Source organism: Cetorhinus maximus, chromosome 16 (assembly GCF_964194155.1).
Source record: "Cetorhinus maximus chromosome 16, sCetMax3.hap1.1, whole genome shotgun sequence".
NCBI lineage: Eukaryota > Metazoa > Chordata > Chondrichthyes > Lamniformes > Cetorhinidae > Cetorhinus > Cetorhinus maximus.
In genome coordinates this window covers 105,366,650-105,393,953 of record NC_135894.1, presented here as the reverse complement: position 1 = coordinate 105,393,953, position 27,304 = coordinate 105,366,650, and the positions used below count along the sequence as shown (strand labels likewise).

Here is a 27,304-nt window from a genome sequence, read left to right as displayed (position 1 = left end):
AAGCACAGACAGTGAGATGTGGGCATGGTTAGGGATCTCCTCTTCCATTCCTTGCCCTTTTTTAAAATTCATATATCAATGGCTAGGCTAGCATCGATTGCCCATCCCTAAATGATTTTAAGATTCAGCCACATTGCTCTGGGTTTGGAGTCACACATAGGCCTGACCAGGAGATTTCCTTCTCTAAGGGCAGACATGCTTTCAGACTTTTAATTCCAGGATTTTTATTGAATTCAAATTTCATTGTCTGCTGTGGTGGGATTTGAACCCTGGTCTACCAGAGCATTAACCTGGGTCTCTGGTCTAGCGACAATACCACTGCGCCATCACCTCCCCCACTACACTAAGGAGACACACGTGCCCTGAATCACGAGGCTGATGAGCTGCCCTCACACAATGGCCCTTCTGTGAGGACATGAATCACACGCCTCGAATCGAGATTTTAACACTTCCCTCTGACAGCACACCTGGGTGCGGAGGCTGGGTGTGAGGGTGACAGCACAGGAATGTGAATCTCACAGGGGAAGACTATCACTGAGTGGGAGGATGGCTAAACCTCGAAATAAGAGGATGCATATTTAAATAATCACAACAGCTTCAATCGACCAAGCCACTCATATAAACATCAAATATACTTACAACAATGCAGCATTTATACAGTGAATGCACAGCATGATCCAAATGTGATCTAAAAATTTCTTAACTTTCCTAACTTTAGCGCTACTCCTGGGTGCAGCCCTGACATCCACAGCAGAGGTGGGGGCAGCTGCTGACTGCTACGTCCTGATGTCTGTGATGACCATGGCAGACGTGCTCTGGTGGCCTGAGGCCTGGAGGACCCCTGTCTGATAAGGGTCACTTGCTCAGGGCAGAAGCACCCTCGATGGCCTGAGCAGCTGGAGTGGATGGGGTCACAGGCCGAGGGGGACTGTGAGCGGCTGCACAGCCTTGGAGTGTCCTGAGAGGAGACCCCCGGGGTGTCCGGCTGACACTCATCATCCCTGTGGGTGCCCGAGGGACCCATCCTAACTGCAGCAGGAGATGGTGGGGGCACCTGGAGGGAGTCAGGGTGCCTCATGCCCATGTCACCTACATCCTGATAGTGCCCCCCAGGGTGTGTGACCATGGAGTGCAGGGCCCAGCGTAAATCCAGCAAGAGCTGCTGGACCCAGGTCTCCATGGTGATCACCAGCCTTCCCACGGTGACCTCGAGACGCTGACATGTCAGAACCACAACAGCAGACAGAACGCGGACAGACTCCTCCATCCTTCGCTCTAGTCTGCTGAGTGACTGTCGAATCTCTGCCTGATGATCCACCTGTTGTTGCATCTCCAGCTTTGATTTGATAGCCGCTTCCAGAGGCTCATCATCTGGCTCGGACTGAGCGGGTGGCTGGTCTCCAGCAGCCCTCTGAGTGTGGGAGACCTGGGCTGTCCCTGCCTCTGACTGCTGCGGGGACGTGTCAGTGAGGAGCTCCCCAGACAGTGACCCTCATCCAGAGCCGCGTCCCACTGAGGTGTGTGTCTCTGCGCTGGTGGAGGGTGCGGGTAAGAGCAGTGACGGGTCTTCATCATCTTCCTCCTCGGACCTGGTCTGGGGACTGGGAGTTCTGGTGGTGTCCCTTGTGGGCCTTGTTCTTATAGATAGAGAGTGGAGCTTTAGCAGGATGAGCAGGAGGAGGATAAGACTGCATGTCACTCACTGTAATTGTCAGGACGTGATGAACTGATGGAGGAGTGATCCATACTGGGTTGCTGGGACAATCCAATCTCCCTTCCCCACAGGAGTGACCCCTGACCTCCCCAGTGCTTCTAGTGACATCCTCCTGGAACTCAGTGAGGACAATGATGTCAGCCATCCCTCCCCCAGTCTGCACTCTTTCCCAGCTGTTGTGCACCAGCTTGGCCTGTATGAAGAAGAAAGGCAGATGATGAGAAGGGATGGAGCAGAGGTCGGGTAAGGTGCGTGTCCCCTGTGGGTGTTGAGCCCTCTCCAGAAGGGCCAGAGGATGGAGTGCGAGCAACGTGATCGATGGGATGGTGGTGATGTGAACGTCTCGGTGAGAGAGTGAGTGTCGATATGTGTCTCTCGCTAATGGTGTGTGAGATCCCTAAGACAGTAGCTGTTTGAGTGCATGATCAGAGTTTGATATTGGAGGGAGTTGAAGGATGACTTAAAAACAGAAAATGCTGGAAAAATTCGGCAGGTCTGACAGCTTCTGGAGAGAGAGACAGAGTTAACGTTTCCAGTCTGTATGACCCTTCTTCAGAGCTAAAGAGAAGTCACACGGACTCGAAACGCTAACTCTGTTTCTCTCTCCACAGAAGCTGTCAGACCTGCTGAGTTTTTCCAGCATTTCAGACGCACGTTCCCGACATTCCCAGCAGCAGGATGGGGGCCATTGAAATCGCCCACCATCGCGCTCAGTCTCACAAATGGAAAATTCCGCCCACTGTCCCTAAATGTTCCCCCACTGACTCTTGATCTACTTGGGCCCACTTCATTCCCAAGAACCAGGTCCAGCAGTGCCTCCTCCCTCATTAGACTGGGAACATACAGCTGTAGAAAATCCACCTGTACACACTCTAGGAACTCTTTCCCCTCTCTGCCCTTTACACTACCACTATCCCGCTCTATATTTGGATAATTGAAATCCCCCATTATAACTACTCTATAATTCTTGCCCCTCTCCATAATTAGTTTCTGTGAACATTCCTATCAATGCAAAAATCTGTCTTCTATGTGAAGATGGATATCATCTTTTTAAAATATTTTTGGGAATATGGTGGTATTCTGTAAAGAAGGTTGTGTGTTTGTGTTTGTGTGCGTGTGTGCGTGTGAGAGAGAGAGAGTGTGTGTGTGTGAGAGAGAGTGTGTATGTGTGCGTGTGTGCGTGTGAGAGTGTGTGCACACAGGTGTGAGGGTGTGAGCATGTGTGAGGGTGTCTGTGAGTGTGCACGTGCATGTGTGAGTGTGTGTGTGTGTGTGAATCTGTTTTAGTGTGTGCATGTGCGCGCATGCATGTGTGTGCACGCATGTATGTGGGTGTGCATGCATATGTGCGTGACAGTGTTTGTGTGTGTGCATGCGTGTGCATGTGCACATGTGCATGTGTGTGTGCGTGCGCGTGTGTGTGTGTGTCCATGGGTAATTAAACTGGAGGAAGGTTAGTAAAGACAGGCTGTCTGTGGGAGCTGAGAGATGAAAGATAATGGAGCTAGATGCATGCATTTGTAATGAGAGGCTGTGGTGAGGTTGGGATTACAAATGAATAAATTGGGTTAAGATTTGCATTAGGTGATAGGTAAGGTCTTGACTTTTCAGCTGCTAAATTTCAAAGGGAGTTTAAGGGACTTTTACAACTTACAAATGTTTCATAAATAAACAAGGGAAGGTTATTAAATTTTATTTGACCCGAAAGTGGAGACGATAGGAAAACATGAAAGATTTTTATATTTTGGAAAAGTTGAGTTCAAAGAGGTGCTTAGGACAATGGAGTCTAGGATGAAAGGGAAAGAAGATATTTAAGGGAGATGTTGTGTTGTGTTGGCTGTTGTGGGGAGATGTCCTGAGACCAGTTCTGTGCTGAGAGAAGCTGTGAATTTGAAGCAGACGCCCAGTTTCAAGCCAGAAAAGTCTTTGTTTTCAGAAAACAGTCAGTTTCTGAACTTCCTTCAGATTCCCACAGCAGAGTGGAAGAGAGCGAGAAATTGTTGGTATATTTTACTAAAGTAACAGCAGTTTTTGCCTTGGGTAATGTTAGTTGATTTTTATGGTTAAAAATCTATAAGGGATCTGTTGCCAAGTAGTTTATTTGTGTGTTCTGACCAAGTGGGTATTTTGGGAAATGTTTTGTAAGACTGTTTCAGCTGTGTAATTTTAATCTTGAGTGTTTAAGTTTTTTTTTCTTGTTAACAAATATTTTAATTTTAAAATCCTAAAAGTGTTACTGGGATTCTGTGCTTCTGGGATCAGTACTTTTCCCCTTGTTTTCAAAATACAAAAAAAGGTTATGATCAGTGAGAGAAGTTTCCCGCTGGGGTTAGGCTTGCTCAATACCGGCTGCGGTCATAACATTGGTTCTTGATCATTTGACTGTTTTTCGCAAACACTTGGGTCCCTTTGCTGTGCTAATATTGATCCAGGTCATAGAACCATAGAAGTTACAATGCACAAAGAGGCCATTCAGCCCATCATGTCTGTGCTGGCCAGAAAAAGAGTAAAAAGAAACTAGCCGCTCATTTTAATCCCACTTTCCAGCCCCTGGTCTGTGGTCTTGCAGGTTACAGCGCTTCAGATGCAGATCCAGGTACCTTTTAAATGAGTTGAGCATTTCAGCCTCAACCACCAACTTAGGCAGTGAATTTCAGATGCCCACCACCCTCTGGGTGATAACGTTTTTCCTCTTATCCCCTCTAATCCTTCTACCTATCACCTTAAATCTATGCCCCCTGGTAACTGACCCTTCAGCTAGGGGAAACAGGTCTTTTCTGTCTACCCTATCTAGACCCCTCATAACTTTGTACAGCTCAATGAGGTCACCCCTTAGCCTCCTCCGTTCTAAAGAAAACACCCCGAGCCTATCCAATCTCTCCTCATAGTTGCAATTTTCAACCCTGGCAAAATTCTTGTAAATCTCCTCTATTCTCTCTCCAGAGCAATTATGTCCTTCCTGTAATGTGGTGACCAGAACTATATACAAAATTCCAGCTGTGGCCTAACCAGTATTTTATACAGTTCCATCATTACATCCCTGCTTTTGTATTCAATACCCCATCCAATAAAGGAATGCACTTCATATGCTTTCTTTACCACCTTGTCCACCTGTCCTGCCATCTTTAGGGACCTGTGGACATGCATTCCAAGGTCTCTCACTTCCTCAACCTCTCTCAATAACTTCCTGTTTATTGAGTATTCCCTTGTTCTGTTTGCCCTCCCCAAATGCATTACCTCACACTTTTCCGATTGAATTCCATTTGCCATTTCTCTGCCAACTCAACCAAACCATTGATATCACTCTGGAGTCGACAGTTATCCTCTTCACTATCAACTACACAGCCAATTTTTGATACAAAAATTTCCCAACCATGCCTCCCACATTTAAGTCTCAATCATTAATATATACAGCAAACAGCAACACTGAGCCCTGTGGAACACCACTGGAATTTGAACAGATGTTATTTTTGAAGAATTGTACAGATTTGTATGTTCATATACAAAAGTTTCACTTTGTTCACACTAATCATGTAATAGTAACAATGAGGAGAAACAAGATTGACTGAAAGATTCTGCACAAAAAACAATGAAGACTTAAAGTGTTTTTATAAATTAACAATGGGAGCCCAGGGAGTGGTGGGAAAATCTTTCAGCCCCATTAAGAGTCTGAGGGCGACGAAATATTCTCTCAGATCAGTTAGAGAGATCATCCAGAGTGTGGGATAGACACTGATATTGATAAACTGAACTGAGTGTCAGCCTTGACCCTTAAAGAAAATGTTCACCGTGAGCTCTGGTATTAGCAGTGTCTTTCCCACTGCTCATTAGAAGAGGGAACTGTCTTGGACAGAGTTAAGCTTTAAAATAGATTGATCAGGATCAGGATCGGGATCAGGATCAGGATCAGGATCAGGATCGGGATCGGGATCGGGATCGGGACCGGGATCGGGATCGGGATCGGGATCGGGACCGGGACCGGGACCGGGACCGGGACCGGGACCGGGACCGGGATCGGGATCGGGACCGGGGTCGGGGTCGGGGTCGGGGTCGGGGTCAGGATCGGGATCGGGATCAGGGTCAGGGTCAGGGTCAGGGTCAGGGTCAGGGTCAGGATCAGGATCAGGGTCAGGGTCAGGGTCAGGATCAGGATCAGGATCAGGATCAGGATCAGGATCAGGATCAGGATCAGGGTCGGGATCGGGATCAGGATCAGGGTCAGGGTCAGGATCAGGGTCGGGATCGGGATCAGGATCAGGATCAGGCTGCCTAGATAATAATCGAGGATGGAGGTGATGGCATAGTCATAATGTCACTGGGCTAGTAATCCAGAGACTCAGGCTGATGCTTTGGGAGACAGGTTCAAATCCCACCATGCAATTAATAAATCTGGAATTAAAAGCTAGTCTGGTGACCATGAAACTATCGTTGATTGTTAGCTGGTTCACTAATGTCCTTTAGGGAGGGAAATCTGCTGTCCTTACCTGGTCTGGCCTGCATGTGACTCCAGACCCACAGCAATGTGGTTGACTCTGAAATGGCCTAGCAAGCCGCTCAGTTATATCAAACCGCTATAAAATCACAAGAAAGGAACGAAACCGGACAGACCACCCGGCATCGGCCTAGGTACCGGAAACAACAACGGCAAACTCTGCCCTGTCGACCCCGCAAAGTCCTCCTTACTAACATCTGGAGGCTAGTGCCAAAATTGGGAGAGCTGTCTCAGACTAGTCAAGAAACAGCCTGACATAGTCCATTGTAAGGTCAGAAGTGGGGATGTTTGCTGATGATTGCACAATGTTCAGCACCATTCACAACTCCTCAGATACTGAAGCAGTCCATGTCCAAATGCAGCAAGACCTGGACAATATCCAGGCTTGGGCTGACAAGTGGCAAGTAACATTCACACCACACAAGTGTCAAGCAATGACCATGTCCAACAAGAGAGAATCTAACCATCGCCCCTTGATGTTCAATGGCATTACCATCACTGAATCCCCCACTATCAACATCCTGAGGGGGTTACCATTGACCAGATCAAACTGAACTGGACCAGCCATATAAATACTGTGGCTACAAGGGCAGGTCAGAGACTAAGAATCCTCAACAAGTTGGGACAAGAATTGTGTGAGCCCTGTGCCTGGATCATCAGGCTGGAATCCAGGAGCATTGAAACAGTCTGGAATCTTCAGATTGGAGGAGGTGAGAGGGGCAAAGGAAGAAGGAAGGGGGTTAGAGAGAGGCTGGGCAGAGGGAAGGTAATGCGGGAAGTGGAGGTTGGAAGAGTGAGGGAAAACAAGGAGGGAGGGTGTGTTTTACGAGCTCAAAGACTATAGTCTCTCTACTTTGGTGCCTTTATTGAACTGAACTTATCACCTGCAGGGAGTCCTTCATGGCAGAGGTCACATGACTACAACAAGCCAGCTAGGACATGTAGTGATGATTTCATTTCAAAACCCAAATTAGGTGAGAGTTGATGGGAAGGGGTGAGGGGAGGTGGGGGTGGGAGGGGAGGGGGTGTGACTTGATGGGAAGGGGTGAGGGGCTCCACTTACCTCATTGGCCTCCCATTGCCAGGCGTCGAATGTTGGTTTTCTGAGAGTTTCGATGGTCTCCTCAGACAGTATGTACTGTAAATAAAGCAGGACAGTGGTCACTCTCTCATGCTCATACACATGCTCACACACTCTCATACACATACTCACACACTCTCATACACACACTCACACACTCTCATACACACACTCACACACTCTCATACACATACTCACACACTCTCATACACACACTCACACACTCTCATACACATACACACTCTCATACACATACTCACACACTCTCATACACATACTCACACACTCTCATACACACACTCACACATTCTCATACACACACTCACACACTCTCATACACACACTCACACACTCTCATACACACACACACACTCTCATACACACGCTCACACACTCCCATACACACACTCACACACGCTCATACACACGCTCACACACTCTCATACACATACTCACACACTCTCATACACACACTCACACACTCTCATACACACGCTCACACACTCTCATACACACACTCAGACACGCTCATACACATGCTCACACACTCTCATACACATACTCACACACTCTCATACACACACTCACACACTCTCATACACACACTCACACACTCTCATACACACACTCACACACTCTCATACACACACTCACACACGCTCATACACATACTCACACACTCTCATACACATGCTCACACACACTCATACTCACACTCACACACTCTCATACACACACTCTCATACACATACTCACACACTCTCATACACATACTCACACACTCTCATACACACACTCACACACTCTCATACACACACTCACACACTCTCATACACACACTCACACACTCTCATACACACACTCACACACTCTCATACACACGCTCACACACTCTCATACACACACTCACACACTCTCATACACACACTCACACACTCTCATACACACACTCACACACTCTCATACACACGCTCACACACTCTCATACACACACTCACACACTCTCATACACACACTCACACACTCTCATACACACACACACACTCTCATACACATACTCACACACCCTCATACACACACTCACACACTCTCATACACACACTCACACACTCTCATACACACACTCACACACTCTCATACACATACTCACACACTCTCATACACACACTCACACACTCTCATACACACACTCACACACTCTCATACACACACTCACACACTCTCATACACACGCTCACACACTCTCATACACACACTCACACACTCTCATACACACACTCACACACTCTCATACACACACTCACACACTCTCATACACACACTCACACACTCTCATACACACGCTCACACACTCTCATACACACGCTCACACACTCTCATACACACGCTCACACACTCTCATACACACACTCACACACTCTCATACACACACTCACACACTCTCATACACATACTCACACACTCTCATACACACACTCACACACTCTCATACACACGCTCACACACTCTCATACACACACTCACGCACTCTCATACACACACACACAATCTCATACACACACTCACACACTCTCATACACACACTCACACACTCTCATACACACACTCACACACTCTCATACACACGCTCACACACTCCCATACACACACTCACACACGCTCATACACACGCTCACACACTCTCATACACATACTCACACATTCTCATACACACACTCACACACTCTCATACACACGCTCACACACTCTCATACACACACTCACACACGCTCAAAAACATGCTCACACACTCTCATACACATACTCACACACTCTCATACACACACTCACACACGCTCATACACATACTCACACACACTCATACTCACACTCACACACTCTCATACACACACTCTCATGCACACACACACACTCTCATACACACACACACACTCTCATACACATACTCACACACTCTCATACACACACTCACACACTCTCATACACACACACACACTCTCATACACACACTCACACACTCTCATACACACACTCACACACTCTCATACACACACTCACACACTCTCATACACATACTCACACACTCTCATACACACACTCACACACTCTCATACACACGCTCACACACTCTCATACACACACTCACACACTCTCATACACACGCTCACACACTCTCATACACACACTCACACACTCTCATACACACGCTCACACACTCTCATACACACACTCACACAATCTCATACACACACTCACACACTCTCATACACACACTCACACACTCTCATACACACACTCACACACTCTCATACACACGCTCACACACTCCCATACACACACTCACACACGCTCATACACACGCTCACACACTCTCATACACATACTCACACACTCTCATACACACACTCACACACTCTCATACACACGCTCACACACTCTCATACACACACTCAGACACGCTCATACACATGCTCACACACTCTCATACACATACTCACACACTCTCATACACATGCTCACACACACTCATACTCACACTCACACACTCTCATACACACACTCTCATACACATACTCACACACTCTCATACACACACTCACACACTCTCATACACACACTCACACACTCTCATACACACACTCACACACTCTCATACACACACTCACACACTCTCATACACACACTCACACACTCTCATACACACGCTCACACACTCTCATACACACGCTCACACACTCTCATACACACACTCACACACTCTCATACACACGCTCACACACTCTCATACACACGCTCACACACTCTCATACACACGCTCACACACTCTCATACACACACTCACACACTCTCATACACACACACACACTCTCATACACATACTCACACACTCTCATACACACACTCACACACTCTCATACACAAACTCACACACTCTCATACACATACTCACACACTCTCATACACATACTCACACACTCTCATACACACGCTCACACACTCTCATACACACACTCACACACTCTCATACACATGCTCACACACTCTCATACACACATTCACACACTCTCATACACACGCTCACACACTCTCATACACACACTCACACACTCTCATACACACACTCACACAATCTCATACACACACTCACACACTCTCATACACACACTCACACACTCTCATATACACACTCACACAATCTCATACACACGCTCACACACTCCCATACACACACTCACACACTCTCATACACACGCTCACACACTCTCATACACATACTCACACACTCTCATACACACACTCACACACTCTCATACACACGCTCACACACTCTCATACACACACTCACACACGCTCATATACATGCTCACACACTCTCATACACATACTCACACACTCTCATACACACACTCACACACACTCATACACATACTCACACACTCTCATACACATGCTCACACACACATACTCACACTCACACACTCTCATACACACACTCTCATACACACACTCACACACTCTCATACACACACACACACTCTCATACACATACTCACACACTCTCATACACACACTCACACACTCTCATACACACACTCACACACTCTCATACACACACTCACACACTCTCATACACATACTCACACACTCTCATACACACGCTCACACACTCTCATACACACACTCACACACTCTCATACACACGCTCACACACTCTCATACACATACTCACACACTCTCATACACACGCTCACACACTCACATACACACACTCACACACTCTCATACACACGCTCACACACTCTCATAGACATACTCACACACTCTCATACACACGCTCACACACTCTCATACACACACTCACACACTCTCATACACACGCTCACACACTCTCATACACACACTCACACACTCTCATACACACGCTCACACACTCTCATACACATACTCACACACTCTCATACACACACTCACACACTCTCATACGCACACTCTCATACACACACTCACACACTCTCATACACATATTCACACATTCTCATACACACGCTCACACACTCTCATACACATACTCACACACTCTCATACACACACTCACACACTCTCATACACACACTCACACACTCTCATACACACACTCACACACTCTCATACACACGCTCACACACTCTCATACACACACTCACACACTCTCATACACACGCTCACACACTCTCATACACACGCTCACACACTCTCATACACACGCTCACACACTCTCATACACACGCTCACACACTCTCATACACACGCTCACACACTCTCATACACATATTCACACACTCTCATACACACACTCACACACTCTCATACACACACTCACACACGCTCATACACATACTCACACACTCTCATACACATGCTCACACACACTCATACTCACACTCACACACTCTCATACACACACTCTCATACACATACTCACACACTCTCATACACATACTCACACACTCTCATACACACACTCACACACTCTCATACACACACTCACACACTCTCACACACACACTCACACACTCTCATACACACACTCACACACTCTCATACACACACTCACACACTCTCATACACACGCTCACACACTCTCATACACACACTCACACACTCTCATACACACACTCACACACTCTCATACACACGCTCACACACTCTCATACACACACTCACACACTCTCATACACACACTCACACACTCTCATACACACACACACACTCTCATACACATACTCACACACTCTCATACACACACTCACGCACTCTCATACACACACTCACGCACTCTCATACACACACTCACACACTCTCATACACATACTCACACACTCTCATACACACACTCACACACTCTCATACACACACTCACACACTCTCATACACACACTCACACACTCTCATACACACACTCACACACTCTCATACACACGCTCACACACTCTCATACACACGCTCACACACTCTCATACACATACTCACACACTCTCATACACACACTCACACACTCTCATACACACACTCTCATACACACACTCACACACTCTCATACACACACACACACTCTCATACACATACTCACACACTCTCATACACACACTCACACACTGTCATACACACACTCACACACTCTCATACACACACTCACACACTCTCATACACATACTCACACACTCTCATACACACACTCACACACTCTCATACACACACTCACACACTCTCATACACACGCTCACACACTCTCATACACATACTCACACACTCTCATACACACGCTCACACACTCACATACACACACTCACACACTCTCATACACACGCTCACACACTCTCATAGACATACTCACACACTCTCATACACACGCTCACACACTCTCATACACACACTCACACACTCTCATACACACGCTCACACACTCTCATACACACACTCACACACTCTCATACACACGCTCACACACTCTCATACACATACTCACACACTCTCATACACACACTCACACACTCTCATACACACACTCACACACTCTCATACACACACTCACACACTCTCATACACATATTCACACATTCTCATACACACGCTCACACACTCTCATACACATACTCACACACTCTCATACACACACTCACACACTCTCATACACATATTCACACACTCTCATACACACACTCACACACTCTCATACACACGCTCACACACTCTCATACACACGCTCACACACTCTCATACACACGCTCACACTCTCATACACACACTCTCACACTCTCATACACACACTCACACACTCTCATACACACACTCACACACTCTCATACACACGCTCACACACTCTCATACACACGCTCACACACTCTCATACACACGCTCACACACTCTCATACACACGCTCACACACTCTCATACACACGCTCACACACTCTCATACACACATTCACACACTCTCATACACACGCTCACACACTCTCATACACACGCTCACACACTCTCATACACACGCTCACACACTCTCATACACACACTCACACACTCTCATACACACGCTCACACACTCTCATACACACGCTCACACACTCTCATACACACACTCACACACTCTCATACACATATTCACACACTCTCATACACACACTCACACACTCTCATACACACACTCACACACTCTCATACACACGCTCACACACTCTCATAAACACGCTCACACACTCTCATACACACACTCACACACTGTCATACACACGCTCACACACTCTCATACACACGCTCACACACTCTCATACACACACTCACACACTCTCATACACACACTCACACACTCTCATACACATACTCACACACTCTCATACACACGCTCACACACACAGACACACACACGCTCACACACACACTCTCACACTCGCACTCTCGCATGCACTCAGTAAGTAATGAAAGGGGTCCTCAACAGTGCTATTAAGTGGCACTTGCTTAGCAATAACCTGCTCACTGATACCCAGTTTCGCTTCTGCCAGGGTCACTCAGCTCCTGACCTCATTACAGCCTTGGGTCAAGCATGGACAAAAGAGCTGAACTCCCGAGGTGAGGTGAGAGTGACTGCCCTTGACATCAAGGCAACATTTGACCGAGTGTGGCATCAAGGAGCCCTAGCAAAACTAGAGTCAATGGCAATCAGGGGGAAAACTCTCCACTGGTTGGAGTCATACCGAGCACAAAGGGAGATGGTTGTGGTTGTTGGAGGTCAATCATCTCAGCTCCAGGATATCACTGCAGGAGTTCCTCAGGGTAGTGTCCTCGGCCCAACCATTTTCAGCTGCTTCATCAATGACCTTCCTTCCACCATAAGGTCAGAAGTGGGGATGTTCGCTGATGATTGCACAATGTTCAGCACCATTCACGACTCCTCAGATACTGAAGCAGTCCATGTTCAAATGCAGCAAAATCTGGACAATATCCAGGCTTAGGCTGACAAGTGGCAAGTAACATTCACACCACACAAGTGTCAGGCAATGACCATCTCCAACAAGAGAGAATCCAACCATTGGCCCTTGATGTTCAATGGCACTACCATCACTGAATCCCCCACTATCAACATCCTGGGGGTTACCATTGACCAGAAACTGAACTGGACTAGCCATATAAATACTGTGGCTACAAGAGCAGGTCAGAGGCTGGGAATCCTGCGGTGAGTAACTCACCTCCTGGCTCCCCAAAGCCTGTCCGCCATCTACAAGGCACAAGTCAGGAGTGGGATGGAATACTCCCCACTTGCCTGGATGAGTGCAGCTCCCACAACACTCAAGAAGCTGGACACCATCCAGGACAAAGCAGCCCGCTTGATTGGCACCCCATCCACAAACATTCACTCCTTCCACCACCGACGCACAATAGCAGCAGTGTGTACCATCTACAAGATGCACTGCAGGAATTCACCAAGGCTCCTTAGGCAGCACCTTCCAAACCCACGGCCACTACCATCTAGAAGGACAAGGGCAGCAGATAGATGGGAACACCACCACCTGGATGTTCCCCTCCAAGCCACACACCATCCTGACTTGGAAATATATCGCCGTTCCTTCACTGTCGCTGGGTCAAAATCCTGGAACTCCCTCCCTAACAGCACTGTGGGTGTACCTACACCACATGGACTGCAGCGGTTCAAGAAGGCAGCTCACCACCACCTTCTCAAGGGTAACTAGGGATGGACAATAAATGCTGGCCCAGCCAGCGAAGCCCACATCCTGTAAATGAATAAAAAAAACTCACACACCCACATTCTCGCACACTCCCTCACACAGTCACACACACTCTCAATCACACTCTATCTCACACCCACACTCTCACAGACACAGTCACACACACTCTCTCTCTCTCACACACACACACTTTCTCACACACAAATTCTCCCACAGACACTCACACTCTCATACACTCTCTCATACGCACGCTCTCACACCCACACAGTGACCTACCTTTCCCCAAAACAACATCTTGATCACAACCTGTTCTAAAAATGCCCAGTGCAGAAACAGGCCACTCCCCACACCCTTTAATATCCCACCCTGTCTAATCCCACTCTCCCCCTCACTCCCCGCACCCTTTAATATCCCACCTAGTCTAATCCCACTCTCCCCCTCACTACCCGCACCCTTTAATATCCGACCCAGTCTAATCCCACTCTCGCCCTCACTCCCCGCACCCTTTAATATCCCACCCAGTCTAATCCCACTCTCCCCCTCACTCCCCGCACCCTTTAATATCCCACCCAGTCTAATCCCACTCGCCCCGCACCCTTTAAAATCCCACCCAGTCTAATCCCACTCTCCCCCTCACTCCCCGCACCCTTTAATATCCTACCCAGTCTAATCCCACTCTCCCCTCACTCCCCGCACACTTTAATATCCCACCCAGTCTAATCCCACTCGCCCCCTCACTCCCCGCACCCTTTAATATCCCACCCAGTCTAATCCCGCTCTCCCCCTCACTCTCCACACCCTTTAATATCCCACCCAGTCTAATCCCACTCTCCCCCTCACTCCCCGCATCCTTTAATATCCCACCCAGTCTAATCCCACTCTCCCCCTCACTCTCCGCACCCTTTAATATCCCACCCAGTCTAATCCCACTCTCCCCCTCACTGCCCACACCCTTTAATATCCCACCCAGTGTAATCCCACTTTCCCACTCTCTCCCCGCACCCTTTAATATCCCACCCAGTCAAATCCCACTCTCCCCCTCACTCCCCGCACCCTTTAATATCCCACCCAGTCTAATCCCTCTCTCTCCCTCACTCCCCGCACCCTTTAATATCCCACCTAGTCTAATCCCACTCTCCCCCTCACTCCCCGCACCCTTTAATATCCCACCCAGTCTAATCCCAATCTCCCCATCACTCCCCGCACCCTTTAATCTCCCACCCAGTCTAATCCCACTCTCCCTCTCACTCCCCGAACCGTTTAATATCCCACCCAGTCTAATCCCTCTCTCTCCCTCACTCCCCGCACCCTTTAATATCCCACCTATTCTAATCCCACTCTCCCCCTCACTCCCCACACCCTTTAATATCCCACCCAGTCTAATCCCACTCTCCCCCTCACTCCCCGCACCCTTTAATATCCCACCCAGTCTAATCCCACTCTCCCCCTCACTCCCCACACCCTTTAATATCCCACCCAGTCTAATCCCACTCTCCCCCTCACTCCCCGCACCCTTTAATATCCCACCCAGTCTAATCCCACTCTCCCCCTCACTCCCCACACCCTTTAATATCCCACCCAGTCTAATCCCACTCTCCCCCTCACTCCCCGCACCCTTTAACATCCCACCCAGTCTAATCCCACTCTCTCTCTCACTCCCCGCACCCTTTAATAACCCACCCAGTCTAATCCCACTCTTCCCCTCACTCCCCGCACCCTTTAATATCCCACCCAGTCTAATCCCACTCTCCCCTCACTCCCCGCACCCTTTAATATCCCACCCAGTCTAATCCCACTCTCCCCTCACTCCCCACACCCTTTAATATCCCACCCAGTCTAATCCCACTCTCCTCCTCACTCCCCACACCCTTTAATATCCCACCCAGTCTAATCCCACTCTCCCCCTCACTCCCCACACCCTTTAATATCCCACCCAGTCTAATCCCACTCTCCCCCTCACTCCCCACACCCTTTAATATCCCACCCAGTCTAATCCCACTTTCCAGAAACTATCTCATGCTTTTTAACTGAATTGACAGATTCGGCCATCATCTGTTTTGTGGCTGAGATTTTGTTGTAGTGTTTGCTGTGTTTTGTAGGATCTGGCTGGGATCTTGCTGGGATCTGGCTGGGATCTGGCTGGGATCTTGCTGGGATCTGGCTGGGACCTGGCTGGGATCTGGCTGGGACCTGGCTGGGATCTGGCTGGGACCTGGCTGGGATCTGGCTGGGACCTGGCTGGGATCTGGCTGGGACCTGGCTGGGATCTGGCTGGGACCTGGCTGGGATCTGGCTGGGACGTGGCTGGGATCTGGCTGGGACCTGGCTGGGATCTGGCTGGGACCTGGATGGGATCTGGCTGGGACCTTGCTGGGACCTGGTTGGGACCTGGCTGGGATCTGGCTGGGACCTTGCTGGGATCTGGCTGGGACCTGGCTGGGATCTGGCTGGGACCTTGCTGGGATCTGGCTGGGACCTTTGCTGGGATCTGGCTGGGATCTGGCTGGGACCTGGCTGGGATCTGGCTGGGACCTGGCTGGGATCTGGCTGGGATCTGGCTGGGATCTGGCTGGGACCTGGCTGGGATCTGGCTGGGACCTGGCTGGGATCTGGCTGGGATCTGGCTGGGATCTGGCTGGGAGAGTCTTGCTTTGGAGCACATTCCTTGCAGTGACCTGACCCCTTCCTGCCCTCTGAGCTATCCCTATTGGAGGGTGGGATAATGTTCCATCTCCTCACCCTTCATTGTCACATTACATTGGGAGGTGATACTGTCAGACTGTTGGACTCTGGTCCTCCGGAGATTGGCCAGTGGTACAAATACTGACAGGGGCTTTCACGCCTGTGTTTACAGACACAGGGGGCCTGAGGGCAAACAGCACAGACACCATTGGTCAGCATGGGAACAGCACCTGTAGGTTCCTGTCCAATCCACACAGCATCCAGCAACCCCCCCATTCCATAAAAGAAAATAATTTTACTATTAGGCTAGATGGAGCCTCTCCCCTCCCATCAATTGCCTCTTTCTCTCTCTCTCTCTCTCTCTCTCTCCGTCTCTCTGTCTCTATCTTTCTCCTTTTCTCTCTTTCTGTCTCGCTCTCTGTCCCTCTCTCTCTGTCCCTCTCTCTCTGTCTATCTCTCTGTGTCTCTCTCTCCCTGTCTCTCTGTCTGTCTCTCTCTCTCTCTGTGTCTCTCTCTCCCTGTCTCTCTGTCTCTCTCTCTCTCTCTCCCCACCCCTCTCTCTCTCTCTCTCTCTCTCTGTGTCTCTCTCTCTCTGACTCTCTCTGTCTCTCTCTCTCTCTGTCTCTGTCTCTCTGTCTCTGTTTCTCTCCTTACCCCTCTTTCTGTCTCTCTCTCTCTCTCTCCCTGTCTCTCTGTCTCTCTCTCTCTCTCCCCACCCTGCTCTCTTTCTTTCTCTCTGTGTCTCTCTCTCTCTGACTCTCTCTCTCTCTCTCTGTCTCTGTCTCTCTGTCTCTGTCTCTGTCTCTCTCCTTACCCACCTCTCTCTCTCTGTCTGTCTGTCTCTGTCTCTGTCTCTCTCTCCTCCCCCTCCAGGTTGATGGGGCAGCAGTGGGATTAGTTGAAGTTACGGGGATCAGTTTAAGTGTGAGGCAAAAGAAATATAGTTCTTAGCATCTGCTGGTTACCTGGTTACCGTGAGCAGACGGAGCTGGTTACCTGATTAAAATGACCCAGGCTGTGCTGGTAACCTGGTTACCGTGAGCCAGACTGTGTTGGTTACCTGGTTACCGTGGGCCAGACTGTGCTGGTTATCTGGTTACCTGGTTACCATGGGCCAGACTGTGCTGGTTATCTGGTTACTGTGAGCCAGACTGTACTGGTTTTCTGGTTACCATGAGCCAGGCTGTGTTGGTTATCTGGTTACCTGGTTACCGTGGACCAGACTGTGCTGGTTATCTGGTTACCTGGTTACCGTGAGCCAGACTGTGTTGGTTATCTGGTTACCTGGTTACCGTGGGCCAGACTGTGCTGGTTATCTGGTTACCTGGTTACCGTGAGCCAGACTGTGCTGGTTATCTGGTTATCTGGTTACCGTGAGCCAGACTGTGTTGGTTACCTGGTTACCGTGGGCCAGACTGTGCTGGTTATCTGGTTACCTGGTTACCATGGGCCAGACTGTGCTGGTTATCTGGTTACTGTGAGCCAGACTGTACTGGTTATTTGGTTACCATGAGCCAGGCTGTGTTGGTTATCTGGTTACCGTGGGCCAGACTCTGCTGGTTATCTGGTTATCTGGTTACCGTGAGCCAGACTGTACTGGTTATTTGGTTATCTGGTTACCATGAGCCAGGCTGTGTTGGTTATCTGGTTACCTGGTTACCGTGGGCCAGACTGTGCTGGTTATCTGGTTACCTGGTTACCGTGAGCCAGACTGTGTTGGTTATCTGGTTACCTGGTTACCGTGGGCCAGACTGTGCTGGTTATCTGGTTACCTGGTTACCGTGAGCCAGACTGTGCTGGTTATCTGGTTACCTGGTTACCGTGAGCCAGACTGTGCTGGTTATCTGGTTACCTGGTTACTGTGAGCCAGGCTGGGCTGGGATCCATTCCTGGTCGATCTGTCTAGTGAGTAATGACATTACCTTGGGGTGTGATGGGACATCACGTCGCGGAATTAACTTCTTCTCCAGCAGGAAACTGCAATCACAACAAACCAGAGTTAGAAGCAAATGTCAACAACACAGACCCAGACGCAGACCCAGACCCAGACGCAGACCCAGACGCAGACCCAGACCCCAGACGCAGACGCAGACCCAGACCCAGACCCAGACCCAGACCCAGACCCCAGACACAGACCCAGACCCAGACCCAGACCCAGACCCAGACCCAGACCCCAGACCCCAGACCCCAGACCCAGATCCCAGACCCAGACCCAGACCCAGACCCCAGACCCCAGACCCAGACCCAGACCCCAGACCCCAGACCCAGATCCCAGACCCAGACCCCAGACCCCAGACCCAGACCCAGACCCCAGACGCCCGACCCAGACCCAGACCCAGACCCAGGCCCCAGACCCAGACCCAGGCCCCAGACCCAGACCCCAGACCCAGACCCCAGACCCAGAACCAGATCCCAGACCCAGACCCAGAACCAGACCCAGAACCAGACCCAGACCCAGACCCAGACCCAGACCCAGGCCCCAGACCCCAGACCCAGAACCAGACCCAGACCCAGACCCCAGACCCCAGACCCCAGACCCCAGACCCAGACCCAGGCCCCAGACCCCAGACCCAGATCCAGACCCAGACCCCAGACCCCAGACCCAGATCCAGACCTAGACCTCAGACCCCAGACCCAGACCCAGACCCCAGACCCCAGACCCAGATCCAGACCCAGACCCCAGACCCCAGACCCCAGACCCAGAACCAGACCCAGACCCAGACCCCAGACCCCAGACCCCAGACCCAGACCCAGGCCCCAGACCCCAGACCCCAGACCCAGGACCAGACCCAGACCCAGACCCCAGACCCCAGACCCAGACCCAGACCCCAGACCCAGACCCCAGACCCAGGCCCCAGACCCCAGACCCAGACCCAGACCCAGACCCGGACCCCAGACCCCAGACCCCAGACCCAGACCCCAGACCCCAGAACCCAGACTCCAGACTCAGACCCCAGACCACAGACCCAGAACCTAGACGCAGACTCAGACCCCAGACCCAGACCCAGAACCCAGACCCAGACCCCAGACCCCAGACCCAGACCCCAGACCCCAGACCCAGATCCAGACCCAGACCCCAGACCCCAGACCCCAGACCCAGAACCAGACCCAGACCCAGACCCCAGACCCCAGACCCCAGACCCAGACCCAGGCCCCAGACCCCAGACCCCAGACCCCAGACCCCAGACCCAGAACCAGACCCAGACCCAGACCCCAGACCCCAGACCCAGACCCAGACCCCAGACCCAGACCCCAGACCCAGGCCCCAGACCCCAGACCCAGACCCAGACCCAGACCCGGACCCCAGACCCCAGACCCCAGACCCAGACCCCAGACCCCAGAACCCAGACTCCAGACTCAGACCCCAGACCACAGACCCAGAACCTAGACGCAGACTCAGACCCCAGACCCAGACCCAGAACCCAGACCCAGACCCCAGACCCCAGACCCAGACCCCAGACCCCAGACCCCAGAACCAGACCCCAGACCCAGACCCCAGACCCCAGACCACAGACCCAGAACCCAGACTCCAGACTCAGACCCCAGACCACAGACCCAGAACCTAGACGCAGACTCAGACCCCAGACCCAGACCCAGAACCCAGACTCCAGACTCAGACCCCAGACCCAGACCCCAGACCCCAGACCCCAGAACCAGACCCCAGACCCAGACCCCAGACCCCAGACCACAGACCCAGACCCAGAACCTAGATGCAGACTCAGACCCCAGACCCAGACCCAGAACCCAGACTCCAGACTCAGACCCCAGACTCAGACCCCAGACCCCAGACCCAGACCCAGACTCCAGACCCAGACCCAGACCCAGACCCAAACCCAGAACCCAGACGCAGACTCAGACCCCAGACCCAGACCCAGACCCAGGCCCCAGACCCAGACCCCAGACCCAGACCCAGACCCAGACCCCAGACCCAGACCCAGACCCCATACCCAGACCCAGACACCAGACCCAGACCCCAGGCTCAGATTCCAGACTCCGGACCCCACACCCAGAACTCAGACCCTAGACCCAGACACAGGCCCAGACTCCAGACCCAGAACCCAGACCCCAGACCCAGACCCAGACCCAGAACCCAGACGCAGACTCTGACCCCAGACCCAGAACCAGACCCAGACCCCAGACCCAGAATCCAGACCCAGACCCCAGACTCAGACCCCAGACCCAGAACCAGATCCCAGACCCAGACCCAGAACCCAGGCTCCAGTAACAGATCTCAGACCCCAGACTCAGATTCCAGACCCCAGACCTCAGACCTAGACCCCAGACCCAGACCCAGACTCTAGACCCCAGACCCAGAACCCAGAACCCAGACGCAGACTCAGACCCCAGACCCAGAACCAGACTCAGACCCCAGACTCAGACCCAGACCCAGACCCAGACCCCAGACCCCAGAAACAGATTCCAGACTCCAGACCCCAGACCCAGAACCAGACCCTAGACCCAGACCCCAGACCCAGAACCAGGACCAGAACCAGAACCATATCCTAAACCCCAGGCCCAGACCTCAGTCTCAGGTCCATGGCCCCAGAACCTAGATCCAGACCCCAGACCCCAGGCCCTAGACCCAGACCACAGACCCCAGACCCAAGACCCCAGACCCAGACCACAGACCACAGACCACAGACATAGACACCAGGCCCCAGACCCAGCCGCAAACCCCAGACCCCAAAACCAGATCCAGACCCAGACCGAGACTGCAGACCTAGACCCCAGACTTCAGACCCCAGACACCAGACCCCAGATCCAAGACCCCAGACCCAAGACCCAGAAACAAACCCCAGCCCCAGACCCCAGACTCAGACACAGACCCAGAAACAGACCCAGTCCCCAGACCCGAGAACCAGCCCCCAGACCCAGCCCCCAGACCCACCCCAGACCCATCCCAGACCTAACCTCCAGCACCAGGCCCCAGACCCAGCCCTGCTTCCCTCCTCCCCTCTACCTGAGTGTCTCAATGGCCCATGCTAAGAGATGGACCCCCAGTGAGGGCAACTTGTAGGCAGAGTAGGAAGGGACTGTTCCATTAGAAGCCCCAGCCCCAGCCCCAGTCCCAGCCGGAGCCCAGGGGTATGGGGTAAGGTGGGGTTCCAGTCCAGTGAGGGGGGAGGGGAAGCCCCAGCCTGGAGGGAGGAGGGGAGGGGGGGAGGGGGAAGGGGTGTCTGAGCTGTTGTCATTGTCTCTGTTTCTGGGAAGTGAATGGGAGGGAAGTCAGGTCACCGCTTGAGGCAGCAGCAAAGTGAGTCTCCAGGAAAATAATTACATTTAATTTAATCAATGATGTGAATTAAACTCGATTAATTAACTGATATAAAAACTAAAAGTAACCAATTTGATGAATATATGAACTTTAAATTTTATAACATTGCTTTATAATTGATCATAATTTAATCAGATCCAGGAGGGTAAAGTTAAGGGACAGTAACGTTAATGAGTTCCTGATGTTTCAGTAAATTAAAATCCCAGATGTTCAGCACAAAGACAGGAGCTGATTGGTGAGTAGCTGGCAAGTCTTCATTTCAGTTTTTATTTTTCAAAATGTAGTTAATATTTTATTAAGTGGGGGTATAAAAGGGCATCTCGGTCCCATGGACTGTGCATCCTGCTTCATGTAGAATCTCCAGGGAGTTTTCCACGTCCTGGATAACCACGTTTTCAGGAGTTGTCATCAGCTGGAGCATCTCAAGCTTGAGGTTTCAGGGCTTGAGCAGTAACTGGCATCAGTGCGGTGCAGTGAGAGGGGAGATTTCGGTCTGAGTGAGACAGAAACCGAGTGAGTATATTTGGGAATTTGGTTCAAAGTGGGAATTCGATGCATTGGGGGAAAGAGGAGCTTTAGGTAAGGTTACTGCAGGAGGTAGAGTGTGCTGAGTGGGGAGTGCGGTGAGGGGTGGCTGGAGGTGATTTTTCCTTCTCTTTTTCATCCCCCAGTATTTCATTTCCAATTTGGTGCAGCAGAAGGAGCAGGTAAACCAGTAACTGGTATTATTAGTTTTATCAGTAATGTAAGTATTGTATTGTTTTATCAGTAATGTAAAGTTTACTGGCAGTGCCAAAACCTATTGGGAGGTGTAGGCTTTATTAATTATAATTAATTCATTAGCAATTATTAATTAATTAACACATATTGGAGATGGCAGGGCAGGTGATGTGCTGCAATTGCAGATGTGGGAGCTTCTGGATACCTGTGTGATCCAGGGCAAACACATCTGCAGTAAGCGTTTGTGGCTGCAGGAACTTCGGCTCCGAGTTATTGAGCTGGAGGCCGAGCTGCAGACACTGTGGCACATCAGGGAGGGGGAAAGTTACCTGGGCACTTTGTTCCAGGAGGGGCGGAGTTCACACCCTTAGGATAGGGTCTTCTGATTTGGTCAGTGGCCTGGGACAGAAAGGTGTGACTGCAAGTGAGGCAAGTAAGGGGACCCAGGGGCAGGAGTGAGGCAGCCTCGGTCCTGCAATTGCCCAACAGGTTTGAGGGTGTCTCAGTTTGTCTGGATGAGAGTGGGGGCTGCAGGGTGGATGAGCTCACTGACCATGGCACCGTGGTACAGGAAGCTACTCAAATGGGGGGAGTCACAAGGAGTGTAGTGGTAGTAGGGGATAGTATAGTCAGTGGGATTGACACCATTCTCTAAGCAAAGAGCATGAAGCCAGATGGCTATGTTGCCTGCCCAGTGCCAGGGTGCAGGACATCTGCTCAGGGCTGGTGAGGGACTTGCAGTGGGAGGGGGGAGGATCCAGTTGTTGTGGTCCATGTAGGTACCAATGACATAGGCAGGAGAAAGAATGAGGCTCTACATAGTCAGTATGAAGACCCGCACCAAATTAAAAAGCAGAACCTCAAAGGCCATAATCTCTGGATTATTACCTGAGTCATAAAGACTCAGACTGGTGTGGGAGAAGTGGGTTCCAGTTCGTGGGGCACTGGCACCAGTACTGGGGAAAGTGGGATCTGTACCATTGGGACGGTCTACGTTTGAACTGTGCTGGAACCGGTGTTCTTGTGAGCTGCATAACTAGGGAAGTAGAGAGGGTTTTAAACTAAATAGTGGGGGCAAGGGATCAAATTTGGGAAGATGTGATAAATCAAAGAGTAGAGACAAGCCAAAAGAAAAAGGTGTTATTACAGGAAATGAAAAACAGACGGTGACAGGAAGGGATAGAGAGTACAAATGTAACAGTAAATCAACAGGTGAAACTAGAAGTTATAAAAAGAATAAAAGGATGTAATTAAAAGCTCTGTATCTGAATGCACGTAGCATTTGAAACAAAACAGATGAACTGAGAGTACACATAGAAATAAATAATTACGATTTGATAACCATTACGGAGACATGGCTGCAGGAGGACGTGGATTGGGACCTGAATATTGAAGGGTACAGGATATTTAGGAAGGACAGGAAGCGAGGAAAAGGTGGAGAGGTGGCTCTGTCAGTTAATGATGGTATTAGCACAATAGAGAGAAGTGACCTAAGTTCAGGAAACTGGGATGTGAAAACGGTTTATGTAGAGATGAGAAATGGTAAAGACGAGAAGTCACTTGTGGGAGTTGTGTACAGGCCCCCTAACAGTAACCACATGGTAGGGTGGAGCATAAAGGAAGAAATAAAGGGAGCTTGTCAGAAAGGCACAGTGATAATCATGGCAGGTTTTAATTTACATATAGATTGGAAAAGTCAGATGGACAAAGGTAGCCTAGATGAGAAGTTCATTGAATGTTTCTGGGATAGTTTCTTAGAACAGCATGTTCTGGAGCCAACCAGAGAGCAGGCTATACTAGACCTGGTATTGTGTAACGAGATGGGATTAATTAATGATCTCATAGTGCAGGCGCCTCTAGGTAGCAGTAACCATAACATGATTAAATTTTACATTCAGTTTGAGGGAGAGAGGAGTGGGTCTGAGACCATGGATGGAATTGTCCCAGATTTGCACTAAGTGCGGTAACAGGCGGGTAAAACAATGTTTTACCCACCGGCCGCGATGGCGGGTTTGCACGTTGTATCGTCCCAAACCCACCACATTACTTATCCCGGGATACACGCCGTTTCCATGGTGGGTGGGCTCCGATTCACTGCCACGCCATCACCTCGCCACTTCATCATGCCAGGCACCACAGCCACACTCAATGCTTCCAGCCCAGGGAGAGCGGACCTGCGTGAGGAGGGCAGTCATGGCGGGAGATAAAAACCGATGGCAGAGAGCCCCTTCAACCTGCTTCTACCTGTCAGAGCCGAAGTGTGACGTCAAAGGAAAACAGGTAGATGATTGGCGGGTATCTCTTCCATGTCTCTTTTGATTGGCCAAGTGGTGTAAACCAGGAGACGTTATTACAATTGAAGAGTACAGTTAAGAAATTAATTTTTAAAATATTTTTTAGATCCGAATTAATTAATTAAATAGAGCAGAGATGGCTGGGCAGGCGATGTGTTGCAGCTGTGATATGTGGGAGCTGGTGGACGCTGGCGCGATCCACGGTGACCACATCAGCAGCAAGTGTTGGTGCTCGAGGAACTTCGGCTCAGAGTTGATGAGCTGAGTCCGAGCTGCGGACACTGCAAAAGATCAGGGACCGCCCAAGGGCCCAAACACTCCTTTCAAGTGAAGCAGCATTTCACTTGCATTTCCCCTAACTTAGTCTACTGCATTCGTTGCTCCCAATGCGGTCTCCTCTACATTGGAGAGACCAAATGCGACCGTTTTGCAGAACACCTGCGGTCTGTCCGCAAGAAAGACCCAAACCTCCCTGTCGCTTGCCATTTTAACACTCCACCCTGTTCTCTTGCCCACATGTCTGTCCTTGGCCTGCTGCATTGTTCCAGTGAAGCCCAACGCAAACTGGAGGAACAGCACCTCATCTTCCAACTAGGCACTTTACAGCCTTCCGGACTGAATATTGAATTCAACAACTTTAGATCTTAAACTCCCCCTCCCCCCATCCCCACCCCGTTTCTCCCCCCTCCCCCTTTTTTTTTTCCAATAATTTATATAGATTCTTCTTTCCCCACCTATTTCTATTATTTTTAAATCTAAAACTAAAACCTTGTTAGTCTTTCCACCCCACCCCCACTAGAGCTGTACCTTGAGTGTCCTGCCATCCATTCTTAATTAGCACTTTTCTTAGACAAATATCACCACCTTCAACACCTCTTTGATCCTTTTGTCTGTGACATCTTTTGATTATCTGCTCCTATCACTGCTTGCTTATCCCCACAACCACCACACCCTCAACTTCTCTCTCCACCCCCCCCGCCCCCCCCACCTTAAACCAGTTTATATTTCTCTTTTCTCCTAACTATGCTCCAGTTCTGCCGAAGGGTCGTGAAGGCTCGAAACGTTAACTGATTTCTTCTCCACCGATGCTACCAGACCTGCTGAGTTTTTCCAGGTAATTCTGTTTTTGTTTAGGGAGGGGGAGAGTTACCTGGACACTGTCTTTCAGGAGTCAGTCACACCCCTTAGATTAATTACATCGAATTTGGACCATGGTCAGGGACAGGAGAGGGTGACTGCGAGTGAGACAGGTATAGGGATCCAAAATTTAGCTCTGGAGGAGCCTCGACCAGTGTTCTTGTCTAAGAGGTACAAGGTTCTTGCTCCTG

General features: G+C 50.1%; 1 protein-coding gene across 1 annotated transcript in view; it reads right to left on the bottom strand.

Moving 5' to 3' along the window:
* The window catches only part of pde9aa (phosphodiesterase 9aa), a 103,207-nt gene that overhangs the window by 9,308 nt on the left and 66,595 nt on the right, over positions 1–27,304 (bottom strand). Inside the window, 3 exon segments of the mRNA XM_078560486.1 lie at positions 7,270–7,344; positions 19,610–19,651; positions 26,556–26,574. Of these exon segments, the coding sequence (XP_078416612.1) occupies positions 7,270–7,344; positions 19,610–19,651; positions 26,556–26,574 (136 nt within the window).